General features: G+C 38.3%; 1 protein-coding gene across 1 annotated transcript in view; it reads right to left on the bottom strand.

Annotated features, from left to right (window-relative positions):
• Positions 1–418: 418 nt before the first annotated feature.
• The window catches only part of Esf1 (ESF1 nucleolar pre-rRNA processing protein homolog), a 51,061-nt gene continuing 25,688 nt past the window's right edge, over positions 419–25,791 (bottom strand). Inside the window, exons 10-14 of the mRNA XM_050134313.1 lie at positions 19,869–19,990; positions 14,424–14,511; positions 6,592–6,668; positions 5,281–5,427; positions 419–3,095 (exon numbers count right to left, since the gene is read on the bottom strand). Coding sequence (XP_049990270.1) covers positions 2,802–3,095; positions 5,281–5,427; positions 6,592–6,668; positions 14,424–14,511; positions 19,869–19,990 — 728 coding nt within the window. The 3' untranslated portion in view covers positions 419–2,801. The remainder of the gene's footprint in view (positions 3,096–5,280; positions 5,428–6,591; positions 6,669–14,423; positions 14,512–19,868; positions 19,991–25,791) is intronic.

Genomic DNA, 25,791 nt, shown 5'->3' with positions numbered 1-25,791 from the left:
CACACGCCTGTCGCCACAACATTCTGGAGGCTGAGGCAGGTTTGTGACCAAGAATTCAAAACCAGTCTAAGAAAATAGTGATTCTTCCTTAAATCACATAAAATATATCTTAAAATACATTTACAAAGAAAGCACTTTTCCTTCTTAATTTGATAATTCCCCCCCCATGTAATATACAATTTTTTTTTTTTTTGAGACAAGGTCTAACTCTGTTACCAAGGCTTGATTTAGATGGAACTCATGGCAATCCTCCTGCCTGAGCCTTCTGAGATCTGGGATTATAGGCATGAATCACCACAGCCCTCAGATGAACTCTTTGCAATACACAAGTTACATTTTTTGTTACTGACCCAAGAGAAAAAATACCGATAATTAAGAATTTTTTTCAAGAAAAAAATGACATGTTATCAAGACAAAAGTGATGGGGAAATTTTATTTTAAATTTTAAAAATTAATGAAAACACTTCATAAGTCCCAAGCAGACACTTCTCTCAGCTTCCCTAGTACACACTTCCAAGACAGTCTGTTTGCTTTGGCACTGTCACACCATGTAGCGATGTTGTCTCTGCTACTTGGCAGATTTCGGGTAATGTAGAACTCACATTTAAGGCTTGGCATAGACTCTCTCACACACGACTCCATTTTCCCTTGTGCCTGAGTCTGGCACTGGTTCTGTATGTTTGGAGGAAGGTGATGATGTGAACCCAGAGATGATGAGAACAGCTTGGAATCAAAATGCTAGGGACACCAGCACAACAGAGGCTCAGTGGCTTTCTAGGGGAGTTTATCTCACTTCCCTTGACTTGGGTCCACGTCCAGAAATCTGGAAACCCCCCCAGTTTCTAAGCATCCTGTTCCAGCAAGTTGCAGACAATTTTATCACAATGTAGTAGAAACAGTTGCTTTGATAATATGGAGAAATGGGGTTGGGGATGCAGCTCAATTAGCAGTTTTTGCCTAGCATGCAGGAGCCCTGGAGTTTGATTCCCTAGTGCTGTGTGTCTTGTGCATGATGGGACACATGTATAATTCCAGGAGTTGAAAGGTAGAGGCAGGAGGATCAGAGGCTCAAGGTTCTATAGTCTGGACTATGTGAAACCCTGCCTCAAGAAAGGGGCAGGGGGCAATATGAGCCACAAAGTTTTGACTGTCACTACACTGGTATTTGTATTAAATGAGCTAAAGGTGAAAGATCAAGCAATAGTGACTTAAGGAACATGACACTTAGCTGCTATTTTTGTTTTGTTTTCATCGTGTAGCCCCAGCTGACCTGGAACCTACTTTCTATACCAGGCTGGCCTCCAACTGATGGATCTATTTTCCATTGCCTCCTAAGTGTTAGGTTAAAGCTGTGTGGGTGTGGGCTCAGCAACTGGACTGTGCCTGTTTTAGACTGACCTGCTGAACAAGCTCTTACCTGTCACTGACTAGCCCTTGAAGAACATTCATTCCTGGAGAGCTGCCAACGTGGGGGGACTAGGCAGTAAGTAGCCTTTTGACTTTCAGATAAGCTGGCACGCATAACCTCCTCTGCAGAAATGCGAGAGGGACGCCTAAGAGTCAGTAACACCTGAAGAGTCACCTCAGTTGCTGCCCGCTGCTGTAAATATGCTGCAGGAGACATTTAAAAAGAGTAAGGACTAACAATAGCACCGTGCCAATTAAGGCATATGTGAGCATCAAATAGTCTTTTCATAGTATGTCAAACTTTTTCAAAAAATGAAGTCAAAGACCATAACCTTTGCCCTTATCTGATCTAATTGAAAAAATTATTTATGTCTTCAACGCTCTTACTATATGGTCCATTAAGCAGTGATTAAACACTTCACTGCTTTCCAAACCCAAGGTATCAAAGTCCCCATTACCCCAAACAATATCATGATTAGGCCGATCACAATACCCCAATCACTGGTATCAACTGCTGTTTTAGTTTGGGTTTTTATTGCTGTGAAGAGGCACCACAACCATGGCAACTCTTACAAAGAAAACATTTAATAGCTCTTAAAATCTATACCAGATAAACCAAAGGGCATTAGTCTTGAAGATGTCCTTTAATTTTACAAAGAAGTGGGATTCTCTTTATTCTAGTATACTTACCCTTCCAAAACATTCTAAAAAATCTAAAGAACAGAAGGATTTTTGTTGTTGTTGCTACAAATAGAAACATGACTGCAGAGCCCACGAGCCTTTCAAATGAAATTATGTGCAATATAAAAATGAAACTCTTTCCAAGGAACTGTTTCTTTCATCAGTCTTATTTCAGTTTTTTTTTCAGAATAGTCTGCCTGAAGTACATATATGAGGCAAACCGACACTATAAAAACTAGTAAAAAACGCAAACTAGTAGACACTGTGCACTTCTGCTCATCCAATAGCTCTACATGCAAATTACTAAGCATGGAAAAAAGTTCACAGCTTCATCCTTTATGCTACGAAAATAAATTATCTTAATAGCTATTTAGCTCTGCTTCGAGTTTTGAGAGATTAAGGTACTATATAAACATAAATATATATGTACATATCCATATATACTTTTTAAAAATTTGTTTTTAATCTGTACACAAAAAAATGGACACCATTTTTTTTTACATATATTTTTGTTTGTTTTTTTAATTTTTGAGACAGGGTTTCTTTGTTTGGCTTTGGAGCCTGTCCTGGATCTTGTTTTGTAGACCAAACTGGCCTCGAACTCACAGAGATCCTCCTGCCTCTGCCTCCCGAGTGCTGGGGTTAAGATAGCTACATTCCCATTAACCCTTAAACTATTTCTGTGTACTTGAGAGCACAGAGACAGTGTCCAGCTATTTGACTCTCTGTTTTTTTCTGGCTTGGAATTGCTCTGTTTTGTTTTTCACGGATTTAATCAGCAAAGACAAGGCAGGATCTGAGTGCTGCTTCTGTGCTGCCTTTCCCGTGTCCTGCTGAGCTCTCTCCACTGCTTGAGTAAGTAGTTCTTCTTTTCGTTCTCGTTGCCGAGCTTTCTCTTCAAGAATTTTTTCCATAGCTTTTGTCTTCTTGAAATTAGGATCAGAAGGATCCAAATTGAATAAGTGGGAAGTGTACATTGCCTGAAACCGTGCGTCGCTAACATTTACCTGTGAATTCAAAGAGAACAAATAAGTAAATAAAGGCAAAGAGCTGCTGGTTCTTAGTATACAAGTGTGCGCACTGTGCAATGAGGCATCAGAACCATTTTCTACAACCAAAAAAAGTCTTTTACTTTGTTATTTGAGACAAGGTCTGTCTTTTAAGTCTAGGCTGGACTATAACTTGCTGCTCTTGAACACAAGATCCTCCAGGTCTCGGCGTCCTAAGAACTCGGATTATAGGCATGTGCCACCACATCCAGAGTAGACTCAATGGACTCTTAAGGCCTGCCCTTCAATCACAATGTGAAGGATACGCTGTTCTCTTCCCCCAAAACCAATCTACTTGAAAGGGAAGAATAGTGGCCCATGTGTATAGTGGTATGTAACTGGATCATTACTTTCACTGTCAGGGAAGTGGTTCCCAAGGCAGGGCTTCTACTCCTCACTTAGCATAATACTGACTTCTGTCCATCATAAATAAGTCAATTTGGACACTGCTTAACTGCTTGGAGTTTAAGCAGTCACTGCATTATGTGCAATTTTAAGAAATTTTAAACTTGGTGTTAAGCAAAAGTAGTTACTAGCTAGGCCAGGTAGTATGGGGCAGTAATCCCAGCTACTCAGGAGGCTTAACTACAAATTTAAGACCACCTTGGGCATCTTAGCAAAACACTGCTGGAAAATATAATGCAAAACGGTAGCTGCAGATGTTGCTCAATGGTAGTACTAGCCTAAACCTGTGTGAAGTGCTAGGTTTAATCACCCTGGAATCACAAACAGTTATTAGGTGAGGGCAAAGAAATCCACTCTCCAGTCCAAGATTTTTAAGATATAAACCTCAAACTTATCCTCTAGATGTTTCTACAAAAAGCACTATGGTTGTACCTTAAAAAGTATACCTGTCAATCCAGTCAGGCTTAGCAGTGAACAACAAAGAAAAAACCTGAGTGTACTGGAGATGGATTACAGCTTTACTTAGTTATAGCGAAAACAACAGACATGATACCAAGAGTAACAAAGGAACTCTCACGAAAATTCTGTGTGTGTGCATATGTGTGTACAGGTGTCTGTGCCTGCATGCAGAGACAAGAGGTTGATGACAGGTGTCTCCTTTAACATTGTCTGCCTTGTATTTTAAGATAGTTTCTCTCAATGAAGCTGGAGCTTTATCACCTGGGAAGGCTGGCTGTCAGCAGGTCCCCAGGATCAGTCTGTCTCTATCCCCTACAGCCCTGGGTTATACACATATGCTACTGCTCCTAGCTTTTAGTGGGGTTCTGGGAGCCAAACTCAGGTCTTATGAAGGTCCAGCAAGTTCTTTACCCACTGAACCATCTCCACAGCCCTCATGGAAAAAAAAGTTCGTGTGGTGTGTAGAAGTTAGAGGACAACATGAGAGTGTCAGTTCTCTTCTGCACCACGTGGAAGACGGGGCCTGAACTTGGCTGTCAGTCTCAGAGGCAAGTGCTACTACCTGCTGGACCATATCACAGCTCCACGAAAAATATTTTACGCATAGTTATGTGTGAAGGCAGGACGCATAATAAGAAATTATTCTTTGCTTTTTAATTAGAAAAAACAGTTCATCAGAAACTTCATGGGGATAGAAGCATACATGGACAGGTAGAGCAACAGTGGCCTTGCGATCATTCTACATACTATGAAGAAGCTGATGTCCTTCCCTCCAATTTAGCCAAATTCAACATTCAACCGTCTCTTCTTCCAAGTTCACTAGTGGAAAATGTTAAGTAACTCCTAGTAAAATATGGGCATTAGGACCAGGCACTTACCATAAGAAAACTGAACAGGAACAGAAACGTGACACGAAGCAATGAAAAAAGGGTTACCCACTATGTTGGCTACTGTCCACAGGGGGAGTGAGCCCAATATCATGCGAACCCCTCCATGCTCAACTACCTCTCAAGGCATGCCTGTCACTGCTTGTGGTTTTACCATTTGAAGGCCACAGATTTTTGTTTAACACAGCTACCAAATTAAAGGTAACAATTTCACTTAGAGCTCATCACTCTGGGATGAACTGTGTTAGATTACAGAACAGTTGCTCTATTACCATTAAGGGACCTTTAAGGGTTTTTCAAGGGTAACTTCATGTCTAATTTCTATATCCAGAACTGCCTTTAGATTTAATTCCACCTTCAAGGAGCTAATAATGACTTGTGCTGCCAGTTACCTCAAAGTCATCCTCAAGCAACTCCTTCTTTTTCATAAGCTTTTTCTTCTTCTTTTTGCTCAGATTCTGGTGTTCCACAATCTTGTCATAATTGAAGTGTTTCTTGCTGTCTTCTTCCTCATCCATTACAAGCAAGGCCATTTCAGCCTATGGAAAGAAACAGACAAAGCTTCAAACGTACAGCAGAGTTTTCCTGCACTGCTACTCTGAGGACTGCTTACAGTCAATGAGTGGAGAGTAGAAAGAGGCCCAAGACACATAGTGTAGGTCCATTCGAGGCTGTGATGTGGACTAGCTACAAGAAAGGAGGAAAGGAATAGATAGTCTTTATGCAAAGGACAGGTGTCCATCCTTGTAGAGTAATCTGATTAGCAAGCACGGGAACGAGAGCCCCGGGTCTTTCAAATACATTTCATTTCCACCTTGTTTTCTCTAATGACAGGAAATTTACTTTGTGATTCAAATTACAGCTTCCAGATGTGCACTTTAGCAACTAGGAAAATTCTTTGCTCGTTTTTTTTTTTTTTTTTTTTTTTTTTTATCTTTCAATACTAATAGACTTTCATGAGCAGACTCAGCATTTACTTCTGAGACCAAGTATTCTGTTTCTCCTGACCATGACATCAGAGAGACACCTCACGAGTCAAGCAAACAACCACAAGCAATGCTTTGTGACCCTTACACATATGAACACTTTAATTTCTTTTCCTTCCACCACTGGCACTCACATTCAGCTTCCTTACTGAATCATGTCCCATGTCTTATGAGGACTACTTAACACGCAATGGGGGAGAGAACAGAAGAATGTATTAAACTGAACAGTTTGGGCGGTCAGTCAGGCCCAAAGCCTGCGCCCCTGTGTTACGCATAAGCTTCACAGCATTTCTCATTAAGATTTAGCATTGTACATTAAACTTGTATTTACTACTAATAAAAGAGAAATTAGCATTTGACAATCTGTAACAGAAACTGTAACAGGACCAATAGATTCAAAGGATATGCAAATATTACTTTATGTTCCAACAACAATATCTTCTGTTTCAGTCATATTAAAGGGTGAGAATGAGAATATCTCCTTATTCATAAAGGGCTTGAGAAACTTTTACTCCATAATAGCTGGAGAAATAGTGTTTGGTTAAAGGTAACATTTAAAAATATGTGACTAGAATATTTATGTATCTTATAATGTATTTAAAAACCCACTGGAAAAATCAGTTTTAAAATTAGAGACACTGAAAACCCACATGAACCACATCATTCCAACTCCTCAGACCAAGCATCGATAAATACTCAACAACGACCACTTTCTACCTTTTGTTTTTCTAGTTCAGTTTCTTCCTCTGAAGATGTGCTGCCCTTTGCACATTTCATTGATTTCTTCTTTATACCTGGTACAACAAACCAACAGAGGAGGGTTAAAACGACAAGATTAACAGGCAACATCTGTTTATACTATAAACAAAATGAAGAAGGCCATGGGCATAAACAGCGTACACAAGCCTTCTGGAAGGTGACTAAGTACCGCAAGGAAGGTATTTCTGTTGGTGTGTGGCACATTTCTGTAACTCTAGCACTCAGCAGAGGACAAAAGGTTGTGAGTTGTGAGTCTGTATATAGTGAGACCACCTCAAAACCAAAGCAAAACACCAGTAATTAATAAAGAGAATCACTAGACCATGTACTGAACAAAATGGCTTAGTTCTTTTGGAGAGAAAACAAAAATCCCACACAGGTTATTTAAAAGAATGAACAATTTGCTTCATCCTAGAAAAAAAGAATTGGTTATGCCCTTATCTGTAAAACAGGTTTGTTTTTTTATTTTTAAACCTATTTTGGTGTGTAGGTATGCAGCTAGCTATGCATGCAACACATCAAGTGTGAAGGCCAAGGGACAACTTGTGGGAGTTGGTTTTCCCTTCCTATCATGTGGGTCCTGGGAATCTGAGGTCCTGGACATGGCAGCAAGCCCCTCTACACCCTGAGCTATATCCTGCATGTATGTGTGTGTACCAAGTCAGAAGAGGGTATCAGATCCCTTGGAATTACAGTTACAATTGAATTGCCATGTGGGTGCTGGGAACTGAAATGGAATTCTCTGCAAAAGAAGTAGGTGCTTTTAGCTACTGAGCCATCTCTCCAGCCCCAAACATGGAATTTAATAAAGGCAACTACCTGTAGGGTTAGTCTAGGGACTCCATGGATTAGTAAACTGTAAGAATATAGTTACTGTTTGGCACATATTATTATATGGTACCTGCAATTATTGCCATTATTGTCTGATTATACATGTTTTAAGTTTCTTAGTAATTGTGCTGATACTATGACTTTTTTTCTTTCTTTTTTTTAATATTTATTTATTTATTATGTATACAATATTCTGTCTGTGTGTATGCCAGAAGAGGGCACCAGACCCCATTACGGATGGTTGTGAGCCACCATGTGGTTGCTGGGAATTGAACTCAGGACCTTTGGAAGAACAGGCAATGCTCTTAACCTCTGAGCCATCTCTCCAGCCCTTTTCTTTCTTTTTTTAAAGAGATGTACTGTACACTTTAGTCCTACTTTTTCAAAAGCAAAATTCTTTTTAAATATTTATTTATTTATTTATTATGTATACAATATTCTTTCTACATGTGTGCCTGCAGGCCAGAAGAGGGCACCAGACCTCATTACTGATGGTTGTGAGCCACCATGTGGTTGCCAGGAATTGAACTCAGGACCTTTGGAAGAGAGGCAATGCTCTTAACCACTGAGCCATCTCTCCAGCCCCCAAGCAAAATCTTTATAGAGTTTATACAATTAGGGCTGGGTAAGGCTTAGGGGTCAAGTGCTTGCCTTCAGTCTATCCTTAGCACTAAAAAAGGGGAAAGTTACAAATTGGCAATAAGAAAATAATTCCAATGTCTGTAGCACAAATTCTAATTGGTATTAATACTAAAAACCCAGTGTTAGACATTGGCCTTAATGCTGAAAATCAGAGAAGCAAAGTGACCAGCCACTAGAGTTCTTTTTACTTCTATCAATGCTCAGACACAAGGGGCAATCCATCCTCAGACTGCATTTGTCTCCAAAAAGCCTCAGAGTACACTGAACTCTTGTCTCCTCCTGCCATACAGTCCTCTCTCTGTCCGACAGCCATATCACTCCTGTCTCCACCTCCCTGGTGCTGAAATTGAAGGCATGAGATTTCAAGTGCTAGGATCACCTTTGTGTGAGCTCTGGTTCTTGTTTAGACAGATTCAATCTTATATAGCCCAGGGTGGCCTAGAACCAACAAAGAGCCCTCTGTCCTGGTGTGTGCCACCACTCCCTGGCTTCTAGTGGCTTAGCTCTGATCTTCAGATTAGTTTTATTTGTTGAAACACAAACAAAACATCACTTCAAATATTTCATTTCCAAAAGAAAAAAAAACTTTCATCTTAGAAGTATATTTTCAAAATTCTCCTAACTCTTTTAATAACAAATTGCAGTTTGGGGGAAAAATTGTAACAAATCTCTGGTGCTCACACTGGCTCCTAACCCAACCCAAATACCACATCTGACATCAATCAAAATCAATTCTTTCACATATTGAAAGTTTATACAATTTTATAAGGTGTATAAGTTTAGCTCTACAGGATGCCCAAGGGCAAGTATGTTATAAATATACTCCAGCTCACCTTCTTATACTACTGTTCTGGTTATGTACACTCTTAACTACATAATTTTTTTTTTGTTAAAAAAAAAACTCATTTACTTATTTATTTTACTTCCTGGCTGTACTTTCTCCTCTCTCCTTTCTTTCTAGCTCTTCCCTCTAAGGCTCACTCTGTTCCCATCCCCACATACATTCCCCTTCAGTTTCTGTTTAGGAAAGGGAAGGGCTCCCATGATTATCAACAAAACATGGCATATCATACTGCTAATCATTATGTCTTGAATATTTTTGGAAACTAGGTATATATCCTTAAGTAATGACTGCATTTTACTTCTATAGTACCAATCTCCAAGATTTATCTTAACAAATTAACAATGAAGGCAATATTGTGACGATACATTTATATATCAATTTAGGCTACCTGAGTAAAGACAAAGCAAATAAAACAAACAAACAAACAAACAAACAAAAAACCCCAAGACAATGAATTTTGAGCTAACACCAGCTCCATTTAAGAATACCTATTGTCTAACCACTACTGAAGAGAAAAAAAGAACCCACTATCAAGCCTTACTCCTGGGGGCACAAACGAAAATACAAAAGCTCTTATTTACTTCCTTACAGGAACTGACTTCTCTAAGACTACAAGTAGGCTTCCATACATGCTAGTTGGTTTTGTCAACTTGACAGAAACCGAGGCATATTTGGGAAAAGGAATCGTAATTGGGGAACTGCTTTCATCAGACTGCCTGTGGGCATGTCTGTGGAGCATTTTCTTGATTAATGGTTGATGTGGGAGGATCCAGCCACTGTGGTCCATGCCACCCTTGGGCAAATGATTCTGGGTGGTATAAGAAAGGAAGCTGTGCAAGCCAAGAAGCAGTGCTCTTCTACAGTCTCTGCTCCAGTCTGTTCCTTCCTCTAGAACAAACCTCTTCCTCTAGGAAGGGACATCACCTTGAGATGACGGATGGTTGTGGAAATGTCACACAAGTGATTTGAAGAGGAATGGCCCCCATAGACTTATGTCTGAATGCCTGGCCATGGGGAGTGGCGGCACTACTAGGAGGTGTGGCCTTGTTGGAGGAAGTCTGTCACTATGGAAGTGGGCTTTGCGGTCTCATAAGCTCAAGCTAGTCCTAGTGTGGCAGTTTCCTGCTGCTACCTGTAGATCAAGATCAGAACTCTCAACTCCTTTCCCAGCACCACGTGGGCCTGCTTGCTGCTATGCTTGCCATTATGATAATGGACTAAACCTCTGACACTGGAATCCAGCCTCAAATGTTTTCCTTATTAAGAGTTGCTGTGCTTATGTCTCTTCACAACAATAAAAATCCCAACTAAGACATATGTCCTTCCTTTCCCAAGTTGGTAGTAGCCAGTGTTTTATCACAGCAACAGAAACTAAACTAGGACACTGTCTTCCTACACCCTGTTGGATCATGAGCACAGAACATTACATCAAATCTTTGTTCTTTGCTATACTTTGTATATACACTGGTAAAGAAAAGGTCATTTATCCTGGAAAGAACAAATTTGATATGGAGTTCCCCTCTGTATGCTGTGAATGTTTTATTACCAATTGGTTTGTAAACGGAGAATGCTTGTTCATTTCCCAGCTGCTCAGACCACATAGTAACTATATTAATTATAACACTGTTTGGCCAACGACCTAGGCATATTCCTAGCTATCTCTTATATCTTAAATTAACCCATTTCTATTATTCTGTGTATCGCCACGAGGTATGTATGGCTTATGGGGTAAGGTTCTGACATCTGTTCTTGCGTCTGTCTTTCTCCTTCGGCAGCTACATGTCTCCTTGACTCTACTTACTCACACACCCTCTCTCTGTTCTCATTTCCTGCCTGACTTTACTCTGCTAAGTCATTGGCGGAAATAGCTTCTTTATTAACTAGTGGTAATAAGACATATTCACAGCATACAGAGGGGAATCCCACATCATTGGTTAATAAAAAAAACCAACCAACCAAACAAACAAAAAAACAAAACAAAACTGCTTCGGCCTATGGCAGGGCAGAATAAAGCCAGGCAGGAAATCCGAACAGATATGGAGAGTAGGCAGAGTCAAGGAGACAGATGCCAGAACTTATCGATAGGCCACAGTCTCGTGGTGATACACGGATCAATAGAAATGGGTCAATTTATGATGTAAGAGCTAGGTAGGAATACCCCTAAGCTATTGTCCAAGCAATATTGTAATAACACAGTTTCTGTGATTATTTAGGTCTGGACAGCTAGGAAATGAAAGAGTAGTCTCCAACTACAGAAATTAGCTGAAAATTATTCATTAAATCTATCTGTTTATACATATGTACAATATATACCAACCATTTATTTCAAAGTCCAGTTGTACTGTAAGTAATTGTACTGATGCATAAAGTATGGGAGAAGACATCATGATGACAGAAGTCATGGGTCATTTAGTAAGTTGGATTGTAGTCTAAGAAATATGCCATTAGTAAACTCTGCCACTATGTGAACATTACAGAGTATTCTTACCCAAGCTAAGTTGGCTTGGTCTCTAGGTATCAGGTTACTGAACCACCATATGTCAGATATGTAGTCTGTATTATTATATGGTGTGAGGCTTTATGGAAGTATCTTCTAACAAGTGCTGAAAGTCTCTGACAATGAGTGCTTGCTCACTGAATGGATACCAGGTGTGCAAACGGCTTTGCACTCTGTTTACACTACTACTTAAAAGGGGCATTTTCTTTTTGTGAAACACCCTGTGAGGTTCAGCTGGTTCTCTTCTGTCTTGGTCTCCTTTCCTGTGGCCTTGATGCACATTCTATACTTTTGCCTCTTGTCTGGCCTTCAGATTTATGTCTCGTCTTTATCCATTCTTAGTTATCCTGGCCAAAGCAACCTCTTTAAACTTGAGAACTCATTTAATTGATTTTCTTTGGCAATAACTCCCCTCAAAATGATCTGTTTTTTTTGGCCAACAATGAACTTTTTTTCTGTTAAAATTGAGTTTTCTTTCTTTTTTTTTTTTGGTTTTTCGAGACAGGGTTTCTCTGTAGCTTTGGAGCCTGTCCTGGAACTAGCTCTGTAGACCAGGCTGGTCTTGAACTCACAGAGATCCGCCTGCCTCTGCCTCCCGAGTGCTGGGATTAAAGGTGNTTTTTTTTTTTTTTTTTTTTTTTTTTTTTTTTTTTTTTGTAAAATTGAGTTTTCTAGCTCTCACTAGTGTCTCTTTCAACATATTTTCTTTGCAGGAATCAGCAATATGTTAAGAGACACACCAGATGACGTCACTTTCCTGCTTTAAAGCTATTTGGTGGCTTGCTACGGTCAACAATAAAATCCTAACTTTCTGTCAAGACAACAAAGCTCTGCAGGTCCCTTCCTATTAGAAATCCACCCTAGCTCCACACAGAACTCCCTCTCTGACGGTGCCCCAGCCATACGATGGTCTTCAGTTCCTTCAACAATGCACAAAATGTCCTTTCTCACTTTACATCCTTTTCCTTCCTGTGCAATGCTCTTCCTCTGGCAGTCTGTGCCCAAGGTCCCAACTCAAATCTCAACACCTCCAGGGAGCCTTCTCTGCCTATTCTATTTACAAGACACAACATTTTCTCTTTCTCTCCCTCGTTATCTTCTCTGCACCACTCTTTTAAACACCACACTCACATAATCTTGCTTCTACTTTTAGTACATCTTCCCTGAAACCAGACTGTACAAAAGATGCCATCTTGCCTTTATTGCTACTGCTATAGCTCTAGTTTATCGGACTGCACTGCATCTGACAATCACAATATTTAATGACAGAGTGAACAAACTTGGCAAGACACCCATTTTAGTCATACATTTCATGTAAAAAGTTCTCATTCTATTTTCCTTTAAAACAACGAAGTACCATTAACTTTTAAAACAAGATAGAAGTTGGTGGTGGTGCACGCCTTTAATCCCAGCACTCAGGAGTCAGAAGCAGGTGGATCTCTATGAGTTGGAGGCCAGTCTGGTCTACATAGTGAGTTCCAGGACAGCCCCCAAAGCTACATAGAGAAACCCTGCTTTGAAAAACAAACAAACAAAACCAGATGATAGAAACAATTCTTATGGAGCATTCTGAAATAAAAAACACATTGAAAACAAATTTTGCCTATATTGTCCACTTACTCAGAATGTTTGATACTAATGCCAGGGAAAGCTTACATGCAATTTAGCTGCTACTTTACACTACTGAACTATTTAAGTTATTCTCTGAATGCTGCTCTGAGCTCTGCAATCTGACCAGATTATATATGTCAAATGAAGCACTTTGGACACAGAACAAGGAAGCTTTAATGCTTCACAGTTCTCAATAATAAACTTTGTTCAGTCAAGGGACAAGGCTAATCATCTTTTAGAAATGATTACAAAGGTATGAGAAAAAGCGAATATGCTAGGTTTCCATTTCCCTTTTCAATTCCTAAGAATCTCATAGCATATAATAGAATTTATTCAACTTAATCTCCTTTCACCAATAAAATGTCAGTGCTAAAGGGCCGTAAAAACCAGGAAAGAATTTTAAGCATTTTGACTTTTCCTGTTGAGAACTGTTCTGGCCCACTGGTCAGCAGGGACAAGAAGCAGGGAGATCTCATAAACTACTTCTCTTTACAAGGCCAGCTTGGCGCTCTCAAGAATAAGTACTGGGAGTTCATGTGTGTGGAAATAAGGATGAGGGGAAGGCAAAGCACACAACAGCAATGAATACTTACAGTGCTTTCTGCACAAACTTGCCAAGTATGGCCTCAACCTTACCAAACACATACACCCAAAAGATCCAAATGAAAGTATCTGGGAAGCATAAGTGGTATAAAAACCATGGAGACAAGACTCTTTAGACATAGGAAGCCGCTAAGTCATCTTAGCCTAGGGATTTGAAGAAAATTGGAGCTATGAGAAAAGCTGGCTTTTAAACTGTATTTAACAAGGGTAAATGAAAGAGGGACTAAATATTAAGCATAGATGCCTTTGTATATTTGAATAGAAAAGGCTATTATACTATCATTTTATGCTTACATTTAAAAACTGCATACATGCTAGACAAATTCTTCACTGCCTTTGCAGAGACCTGCTCTTGTAGAGGTCCCAGGTTAGGTTTCCAGACTACACGGCAGCTCATAACCATCTGCAACTCTAGTTTTAGGTGTTTTGACATCCTCTTCTGGCCCCTTTGAACACTACATGCATGTAGTCCACATACATGCAGGCAAAAGAGTCATACACAGAACTTAAAAATAAATATTTTAAAAAAGTCCTTCATGATGGAATTACTTTATATCTTCTATATACAAGAGGCATGTTGGTTCTTCTCAATATGACTTATGATTGAACTCTTCAGGACAGACATGGTATAAACCATTAATTAAGCTATCCAAATTCTAGCATATTTGAGAGAATGACTAGTTTCAACTATTTTTTTTTTCAACCCATATTATTCTTTTCTTTGTATTCCAACTGAAAAATCACAAGTACAGGCTGGCTTACCTATTTTTTTAACTTCTTCAGCAAAGTAGGGATCATTCAAATCAACATCAGAGGGAAGCTCATCTTCACTGGCTTCTTCAGCAAGAGCCTTAAAGATGAATGTAAAAAGAATTGCAACATTATAAAGACTGAAGTATGTGACTATGAAGAAAATGAAACATTTTTGAAGTCAAGATATTCAATATAGAGGCTGAAGAGATGGCTTAGAAGTTAAGAGCACCACCCACATGGCAGCTCAAACTGTCTGTAGCTCTATGTTTACATAGGCATGGAAAATAATTAAAGGAAACTATGATTTTTATAAGAAAAGAATATTATCAAGTATGGGATCCCTGTCCTCAGAAAGTTGTAAGGTGCATACTGTGCTGTTCAGTTTTTGTAAACTTGACAGAAACTTGAAGAATTGCCTCCATTAGACTGGCCTGTGGCCACGTCTGTGGGGGTACTAATTAAACGGCTAATTGATGAAGTTGGGCCTAGTCCACTGTGGATAATGCCATCTTTAGTCCTGGGTTGCATAAAGAATGTAGCTGAGGAATCCAAAGGAAACACGCCAGAAAGCAGCACTCCTGTTTTAACCTACACTGACCTTTCACACAGCATATGACCTGGAAGTGTAAGATGAAATAAACCCTTTCTTTCCCCAAGTTACTTCAGGTCAGAATATTTTATCATAGCAACAGAAACCAAAGTAGGACTCAGACATAGATATTTCCCTAATATAATTTGAACAGACTTCCTACATTGTATTGGTCTATTTAACTAACAAATAAAACCATAGAGTAAATCGAGATTAATACTAACCAGACTGGGTTTTTTCTAAAACATCCCTGTCATTTTACTAAATATGCTTAGAATCTATTCATCCTGAATGCAAAATGATCCCCTAAGCTTTAAAGGCACCGAGGAGTCCGAAGGCTGTTAACAAGACTGGTGCAGGCAATTGATTATTTACTGTATGTATTTTAAATGTTAGTAAGTCCAGATCTCCTCTTTGCTGCTTTTCCTCCCTCTGGCACTTGCCAAACTTGGGAGCCTTCATTCAGAGTGACCCTCTAGCCAATCCCAGGTGGTGAGAAACTGGTGCATGGCACAATTCCTCCCAACTCTGGCCCTGGAGGGCTTGTGCCAGATCCAGCTTCAAGGCCCAGCTAAGCCTGTACATCATGTGTTCTGGTTCAGTCTGGTGATCCCACCTGACCCTACCATGACTGCACCCTTCCTAATTCCCAGGCTTACCCCACTCATGCCTGCCCTAATCTCCAGGCATCACATGAGCCTGCTGTGCTCACATCAAATACATGACCAACACAAGAAGCCCACACTTTCAGGTCTCACTGCACAAAAACTATCAAAGACAAGTCAGTATGTCCTCCCAAATCCACCAGTTCTATAGAAATGTTGTCTAGCGAGTATTGCCAAGATGAACCCCAGGGACACAGAACAGAACAATCATACACAGATTCAGAGTTTAAAGACACAACTGAATAGCTCAATGAACTCAAAGAGTGGTGTCCAAGAAAACACAAACAAGGCTGAAATACCATGACAAAGACAATATAAGATTTGAGAAAGGAATTCAACAGGCATAGGGATATTGAAGAGATCTTAAGTTAAAATGAAGATGGAATTGAAAAACAGCACAATCAGAAAACTCAAGAGAAAAATCGTTTAAGTAAAATTGATCAAATATAAGAGATACTATCAGAATCTTAAGACAAACTAGGGGAGTAAGACAAGAAAAATATGAAAAAAAAAAAAGCAGAAACACAAAACAAAACATAGTATAGAAACGGGGATTTCATGGCAAGACCAAATCTTTAATTACAGGCATAAATGATCCCAGATCAATGGCAAAGACCAGATGTTCAAAAGAATCATAGAAAAAAACTTTCAAACTAAGGAAAGACATACCCAGATGATCTAAGAAGCACAGTTGTTAATACAAAAAAGATAATACCATAAGCAAAACTTCCCACAACATAAAAACACTTAAAAACAACAAAGAAAATACTGAAAGCTCTAAGAGGAAAATCCTAAATCACATAAAAAGGAAAATCCATCAGAATAACAGCTAGTTTCACAATGGAAACTTTGAAAACCAGAGCACAAGGCACTTCAAGTTCTACAACACCACCTACGTAGACTACTGTACCAAGCAAAGTCATCTGCTATAGTTGAAGGAGAAAGAAAAACTTTCCACCACGCAAATAGGCTAAGAGTTAATGTCCAGAAAGACCAAGCCTCAAGAGAATACTGGAAACAGTACTTAGTGAAGAATAAGCATAGCCAAGAGACCCTAGAAAGAAGGCAAATGAAGATGTAATTAATGAATACTAATACAACTAAGAACATAAATACCAAATCAAACAAAAACAACAACCAAACAACAACAAAAACCCAATAAAAATGTCAGCAATCAACACACACCTTTCAATAATTTAAATATTAATCACCTCAACTCTCCAATTAAAAGACACAGGCTGGTTAAATGAATTAAGATACAAAGTTCATCTCTCTGTTGTCTACAAGAAACTCAGCGTTAAAGATAGGCACCATCTTAAACAGAAAGGATGAAAAGAAGTATTCCAACAAACAGGGACAGGAAGCAAGTAGGTGTTATTGTCCTAACATCTGACAGACCTCAATCGGAAACTAATCAAAAGAGATAAAGGGCACTGTCTCGGTTAGGGTTTCTATTGCAGTGAAGAGACACCATGACCACAGCAACTCTTGTACAGGAAAACATTTAACTGGAGTGACTTACATTTTCAGAAATTTAGCCCCTTATCATCATAATGCAACAAAGTTACATTCTAGCAAACATGGTGCTGGAGAAGCTAAGAGTCCGTGACCCACAGGCAACAGGAAGTGAACTGAGACACTGGGGGTATCTTGAGCACAGGAGATCTCAAAGCACAATGACAAACTTCCTAAAACAAGGCCACACTACTCCAACAAAGCCACAACTCCTAATAGTGCCACTCCCAATGAGCTTGTAGGGGTCAATTACATTCAAACTACTTAAGGTACTTCATTTTAATCAAGGGCATAGTTAACCAAGAAGATATTACTATCTTAACATATATGTACAGAAACTGGTCACCTAATTTCATGTATACTACTATAGTTAAAAACATAGATTAATATCAGCCCACTAAAAGTAGGTGATTTCAATATCCAGCTTCCTCCAGTAGAAAGATCATTTGGATAAAAGATGAACAGGGAAACATCAAACAAATGATATTATACATCCAATGAACTTATTCCACCCAAACATCAAAGAATATGCATTTTACTCAGCAGCCCATGGAAGCTTCTCTATAATAGAATGTATCATGGAACACAAAACAATTAAAATCAATTAACTCCATGTATCTTACCTGACCATAGTTAAATAAAAGCTAAAATCAATACCAAATAAATCTCAAGTATACAAACTCAAGGAGAGTAAACAAGTCATTATTAAAATGATTAATGAGTCAAAGAAGAAATCAAGAAAAAAATTTTCTGAAACTAAAAGAAAATAAAACTACAATGCAACAAAATCTTTGGGAGACATTAAAAACAGTCCTGCAAGTCCCTAAGTGCCTACATACCAAAATTATAAAGAGCACAAATAAATGACTTAATGATGCAACTAAAAATTTTGGACAAAATGATAACAAATCCAGTAGATGGCAAGATATAATAAAAACCAGAGCAGAAACCAATGAAACCAAAACAAAGAAACCAATATGAAGAATCAACAAATCTAAGAGCTGCTTCTATGAGAAGATAAACAAGTTGACAGAGGCTCTGGCCTAACTAACCAAAAGAATGATAGAGAACCCAAATAACAAAATCAGAAATAAACAGGGAAACATTACAACACACAGAAATTCAGATAAGGGAATATTTAAAATACCCCAATGCTATTAAATTGAACAATCTAAAAAAAAAAAAAAAGAGGAACTTGAATTTGTAGATTTATCCAGACTATCAAAGTTATAACAATCTCAACAGACGCATAACAAATGAGATTGAAAAAGCAATAAGGCTTCCGTTGGCGAAAAAAAAAAGCCCAGAAGAATTTTACCACTTTCAAAGATCTGAGCCAGTCTTCTTCAAATTTTGAAAAAAATGAGATGACTCAGTGGTTAAGCAACTGGTTGCTCTTCCAGAGGTCCTGAGTTCAATTCCTAGCAACCAAAAGGTGGCTCACAACCATCTACAATGAGATCTAGTGCCCTCTTCTGGCACGGAGGTGTACAGGCAGGCAGAACACTTTAACTCTTGCAAAAAAGCTTTTTAAAAGAATAACAGCAATAGGAGTACTCCCAAACTCCTACTATGATGCATGCTGGTATTGCTCTAATCCCAATGCCAGGTAAAGATACAACATAAAAAAAAAAATTACAGGCCAATATCCCTGATGAACATAGATTAAAAAAATACTCAATAAAATATTTACAAGCTGAAGACAGACATATATCAAAAAGATTATCCACTATGACCAAGTTGGCTTTATCCTAGATACAGGTATGGCTCAACACATGCAAGCCAATAATGTAATAAATAACATAAATATACTTAAAAAGAAAAATCATATGATTAAGTAAAAGCCTTTGACAAAAATCCAACATGCCATCATGATAAAAATCCAAGAGAGTGGTGCTAGAGGGAATATATCTCAATATAATAAAAGCTCTATGTGACAAACACACAGCCAACACCATCCTAAATGGAGAAAAATTAAAGCAATTCTATTGAAATAAGAAACAAGATAAGTCTGTCCATTGTTCCTACATTTTTTCAATATTGAGCTTGATGCATTCATTACCTGGAGCAATAAGGCAAGAGAAGGAAATTAAAGGGATACAAATAAGAAAAAGAGAACATTAGTGTGGTGGTGGTGCTGCTGCTTGTCTTTAATCCCAGCATTCAGGAGGCAGAGTCAGATGGATCTCAGAGTTTGCAATCAGCTTGGTCTACAAAGTGAGCTCCATGACAACCAGAGCTACTCAGAGAAACTGTCTTGAAAAACAACAAACAAACGAAGCAAAATCAGAAAAAGGATAAAGTACAAGTGTAGGGGAAAGTCTCTGAGTATTTTATTAACTCTATCAAGACTCACTTAGAAAATCTTCCCCAAAACTGCTACCTTTATTACTTGTGGAATCATTCGACAAATAGCATTTAACTGCCTATTTAAGTTTTGAAGAAAGCTTAGTAAAAGGAGGTACCATATCAAGGGGGCAGGGCTCTTATCCTACTTTGCCACTTAAAGATCAGTTACTTCCTTGTAGATGGGTGTGGCGGTCCACACCTACAGTCCCAGAACTGGGATGGAGTGTGGGCCAGACAGCAAGATTCTGTCATAGAGACATGCATTTCAAAACTACAGGTGGGGTGTGAGGCACACAACTGGCATTCAATAAACACCTGACCAATTAACATGGATACCTTCTGTTTCTTTTTCAGTCTTTTCTTTTCTTTCTTCTTCTCTAAAAATTGTTCCCAAGGGGTCAGCTTATCCTTTCCCTCCAACTTGTTTTTGACCATTTCTTCTGCACTCTCCTTAAGGCCTAGAAATGGAAAAATAGTTTAGCTTAAATAGTATGTCTTTGCTCAGTTAAAGGGTTACAAAAGCAAAAGAGAACAAACACAGTTTATGTATGTAGGTATATTTAACAATCAAGACCACAAAATAAATCCTATTTCCAGAGAGAGAGAGGGAGAGAGAGAGCAAGAGAATCAGCAAGCGAGAGAGTGAGAGATCTATCTGGCCAAAGAAAATAAAAAAGATTAACAATATATGATCATATGGACATTAATGAAAAACCTATTATTAGTCAGACATGCTGATTTACCTACAAGCCTAGTACTTCAAAGTTAAGTTTATGTTCAATTGAGCTATACAATAGAAATATTGTCTCAAAACAAACAAAACTTAAAAAAAATAAAGGGATAAGAAACCCAAATATTTACTTAGGTCTAACCCTCCTCTCTCTCTATTTGCTTTGAGCTTCCAAGGATAATTACTGATTCTCGGCTTTTTGGTGAAGACTGAGTGAAGAGAAATTTTAGAGTAAAAACTCAAACTACAACTAATAGCTAATTATGCAAAATCATCTTTAGTTTTTCCTGTCTCTGAGAACAAATCCTTGAGTCACCGCTCAGGCACTCTCCAAGGCTATGGAGTTGAGATGCAGAGGCTACCAGCTTCACTCTATTCCATACGGCTCCTGTTTGTTCTAATGGTTCATCTCTAAAGCTTTTGTTCCTAGACTACTCTAGACTCATGTATTTTTCAGCCATTAAAATTAAATTAAAATACATTTTAAATGTATTTACCAGTAAGACAGAACCATTTCCAGGACTTTTTTTGCACTTACAGCATTCTGAATGTGTTTGGGAAGATGAATTAGATCGGTCACCTCTTTTCTCAGAGGACTATTTTGACCATTCCATCCACTGTCACATTTTATTTTGTTTGTATGGAGACAGGGTCGCACTATGCAGACCTCGCAGACTGGGCTGGTCCCCAACTTACTATGTACGCCAGACAGGCCTTGAACTTGTGGTGATCCTCTTGGCCCTGCCTCCTGACAGACTGGATTATAAGTGTGTGCCACCACGCCAAGCCATTTGCTATTTTTAAAAGATGGATTTTGTGTCACATAAATATTTAAAGTTCCATATCCAAATAAGTCCTTCAAAATTTCTAACAAAGATAGATGAATAAATAAATACCATCATCTTCAAAGAAGACAGAAAAGTAGTTATATATTTCTTACTCTGGCTGGGCTGGAGAGATGGCTCAGCCATTAAAGGCTAGGCTCACAACCAAAAATTTATTTCTTACTCTGGTCGTAGTGATGACCTTTGTCAGCTTAGGCTTAACCCTCCCCTCTGCCTACTCACTCACTTTACCTTTGATCTCAGGATGCAAACAAAATAAACTGGGCAGAGATGAGATGTATGCAAACCCTCCCTCCCACATGCACTTCACCTGCTTTCAACTTCAAAATACTCGGTAGACGTACAAATATATAGAACTACTAACAACAGTGCTTTTTAGGCTGTGGGGATGAAAATCCAGGTTGAAACAGCTGAGTTCTAAGGTCTATTTCCTGGCTGTTAGGCAAAGATTTAGTCTCCAAATTCCTAGGACCTAGAAAAGTATTAAATTACATGTATTCTCAAGTTTTTTTTTTTTTTTTAATGAAATACTGATGGTAGGAACTCTGATTTGTTAGATACCAAAACAGAAATACAATCTTCAATTAAAAAAAAAAGTATCTGGGGTTGGAGCGATAGCTCAGAAGCTAACAGCACTGATTGCTCTTTTAGGGGACCCACGTTTGATTCCCAGCACCCACATGGTGGCTCAAAACTGGTGTAGAAAGTCCTTATACCACAAAACCACCTGTAACTCCAGTTCTAGGGATCCAAAGCCCTCTTGTCTTCTGAAGGCACCAAGCATACCACCGAGTGCTTAATATACAAGCACATAAAATGAATCATTAAAACCCATTCATTACGAGAAAAACATTTCATATTAGTACATAGTTTTCAGGAGGTATATGAGTGATACAAAGTCATATACAGATACTCAAATGAACCAGTAATGTACCTAGGGAATTTAAGGTGAGATCCTCACATAGAAGACACTAAATGGATTTCACATAACAAGATAGAGTGACATATATAATGCATATAGTTCAGCATATAACCAGTCTATCTCAACTTTCAAAAACATACTATTATATTATTAGATAATAGTTAAATCTTTAATATCTTTTCATTTTAGTTTTTTGAGACAAGGTTTGGTCTAGAACTCACGATGTGAACTCACAAAGATCCACTTGCCTTTGCCTCCTGAGAGCTGGGAGGAAAAGGCATGTGCCACCACGCTTGGGTAGAGGTAATTACTGAAAAGGGATTATGTGATTATTTTTGCATTATGTAAGTGAAATGTCATTTTATTTGGTACTCAATTCTATAGCTCTGCTTTCTAAGTCCCACCGGCATATGTCAGTTCTGTATACTAAAAACAGTGTGGACTCACTTTCTTTCACATTCCATAATATTTAGCATGGTCCCAAACACACAGTAAGTACTTAATAAACACGTCTGTCTTAATCCATTTGAAGGAAGGATTCTTATTTCCTGCCAAGTGTTTGATCTTTGATGTTTAGAACATATTATTTCCAACAAAAAAATGAATCAAAACTCTAAGGTCTAAATGGCTTCTGTCTCTAACTGGTTCATACATGCAATATTTATTCTTAGGAAATAATACCTCTTTGGAACTTAGTCTGTTTCTAGCAATAAAGAAACAGTATCTTAAATTCAAGTCAGTCTGTAGTTCTCTTTGCCTGGCTTTCACTAATATACCAAAATAGAACAAACACATTGCAATGAGTTAACACCACCACAATACTTAAAAATGCTTTGTTCTCATTGTCATCATGAGGTCACTGAAATCTCTTGCCACAGATCACAGTTGTTTATGTTCTGAGTTCTTAAAAATATGCCCATCCCAGAAGTCTCTTGGCAAATGCACAAGAACATTCTTCGGAGCCAGTTTAGCCTCATTTAAGAGAAGCCACTTTGTGACTGAAAAATAACTTCATTTTACTGCTTTTAGTTTTGTACAAATTGGTTTAAAAAATCTTTATGCATATATCCATGGACTAATAAATTAAAGATATCAATAATACCACAACTAAGGGTAAAGTTCCTTCTAAAGTGAGCCATGAGTGCAGATGATTCAAGATGACAATAATAATTTAACAAGCATAACCTATTCAGAATGATTTTTGGCAGTTTCTGTGCATATAAAAACTCATAAATATTCCTATAAAATCTACAAGAATATACATTCCTTCTGACCTTATCCACACGAAATATTTGAAAAGTCTTCAAAGGATAGCGTATGAATGATTTAAAATAACTCAACTAGATACTATTACAGGCTTTGTTTATAAAAACAAAATGCATGTTTTAAGAATTTTCATATAGGTCAAAACTGCCTCTTTTTTTACATAATTAAGGGCTTAGGATTTACTGGGAGTATTTATGAACACTTACATATCAATCTCTTAAAATTCTTGTGTGTGTTAAAAATTAGACTATGTAGCACTCAATTCCAAACACTTTAAAAATGTTAGCAACCACCGTCACTAACACCAAAACTCCAAATGTGGAATCCATTCTGGGTCCTAGGTTTTATAGAGGAAAACCACCAGTCACGTCCTGAGGAGCACTGCCATCAAGGCACCTCTTTAAAACAGCGTATTACTCCTGAAGGCATGAAGACAAGGAAGGATACATTTACCCACATGACAAGCGTCAAAGGGACACTAGGTCCAGATTAGTGGCCAGTGAGGGTCCTACAGCGCACATCTTATAAACGGCTATAGAATAAGAAAGCAAGTGAAAAGAAAAGTGACTCAAATCTGTTCTACCCCACTGACTGGGAGCAACACATGGAATTGGAAAGGAAAATAAAAACTAGTTGCTGTAACAACAGCAAATAGCTAAAGCTGTCATTCAGTCGGAGTCAACAAATGTTGCACTCAACACTATTAGAATCCTGTTACATTTACCATGTGAAAACAAGAGTTAAAACGAGAATACTAAGTCTAAGAAAGATGCCCAGACTGGGAATTTCTGCTCACATAACTAATTGTGCATCTCCCCAAACATTTAATAAATACCCACGGAAGATGTGGCCTAAGTTCTCACTGAATAGGTGCTACTTTTTGTTGTTATTGCCTAAAGTTACTTCACTGGAAGTAAATGCCTTATGTTTGTCTAGAACTTCAGTTATTTGTCTCTAACTCTTCTAAATCCCCTTCCAGTCGCCCTTAAAACAATGACGGCTTCCACTTTCAAGGGCATTAATTTTACTACACATCAAGCTGTCCCCAATGCCTGCTTCTTAAAGTTCAGTGTCCTAAAACACTGACTTCAACTACAAGACATGTGGGCCTCATTAGGGAGCTATTGTTTCTTGTATTTCTCTCAAGTTTATCTGTATGTTTTCTTTGCCTCTCAAGCAGTTTGTAAGCATAGTAACATAATACCAAGATATCCTCATATTAGCAGACTGACATCTGGTCAAGTCTGGGAACTTACAGCAAAGACTGAGAAATTATATGGACTATTGTTACTTTTATACATTTATAGGCCAGGTAGGAAATGAATGAAGTCTTTTACATGAATGCCTAAGGTACAAAGAAAAAAAATTCCTGAGTCAAGTCTCAAAAAGAAAGCTCAAATAGAAATATTAAACTAGTTCAGAAGCAGGAAGTTTTCCTTGGGGATACAAACTAAGCTAATATGGTCTAGTATGGATCTGGGGTCGTTATGGGCTGCTAGCCAAGGAGGCAGGGGACGTTTGGAGTCTGATCATAGTGGGAGGTCCCAGGATCCTTAAATGCGCCCCCAGTAGATGGTGAGCCTCCCCCAACAGCTCAGGGGGAGTAAAAATACAGTTCCCCTCAGAGACTCTGTTAACCACAGCCCACAAACCCATGGACTTGTGGTTGGAAGTCACACTACTTGTGTGGTCCCAAATACACCAACTTAAAAATTTGATAGGTCTTGGATTAGAAATGCTTCCAGGCACCTGACAAACACTCTCTAAAAGTAGACCTTCTGATACAGAGTTCCTGTAAGAAGAGAAAGATCCGAGACAGGAAGATTCCAATTAAAATTCCCTACGAGCTAAAGAAAGTAGAAATAAAAACCAGTAAGACAGAACCATAGACTATGGATTTGAAAACTGAGATTACAAAATACAAATCAGCACTTAAAAAAGCAAAAGAGGAAATTAAAAAAAAAAGGATCATCAAACAGATGAGACAAGTTTATAGAAAAAAAGAAAAAAGCAACTCCCAGAGATAAAAACATCAAGTCGGTGTCCAAGTTAAAATACATATATATTACAGAGAGAATTAATGAAATAAAAGCAGAACTAAAGAAATTACCCAGCAAGTCGTGTAGATCCAAAGGCACAGAAGCCAAGAGTTATCAGACACACACCAAACATGATTTCTACAAGAGAAATCAGAGAAGAAGAAAACTTAAGACTTTAAGAGGAAAATGGCAGAGTAATTTTCAGTTGATGAGAGACTATGGTATTCAGGACTATTCAGGACTATGGTATTCAATTAATTACAAGCAAGAGTTAAAAATAAGCAAAACAACCATGGCGCCCAGACGTGATGGCTAAATCCACTTAAAAACCTGAGAAGGCTTAAAAATAAGGGAGAGAGAGTTTAACACAGATTTTTGCTGTTTTGTTGGTGGCGTTCTGTAGAGAGATTCCTGATTCAGCAACAGCAGAAAAAAAAAAAAAGCCGCGTCATTTTAA

This window comes from Alexandromys fortis, unplaced genomic scaffold, assembly GCF_014885135.2.
Source record: "Alexandromys fortis isolate MF-2015 unplaced genomic scaffold, M_Fortis_MF-2015_v1.1 scaffold_6, whole genome shotgun sequence".
Classification (NCBI taxonomy): Eukaryota; Metazoa; Chordata; class Mammalia; order Rodentia; family Cricetidae; genus Alexandromys; species Alexandromys fortis.
This window is presented reverse-complemented; position numbering and strand designations above follow the sequence as displayed.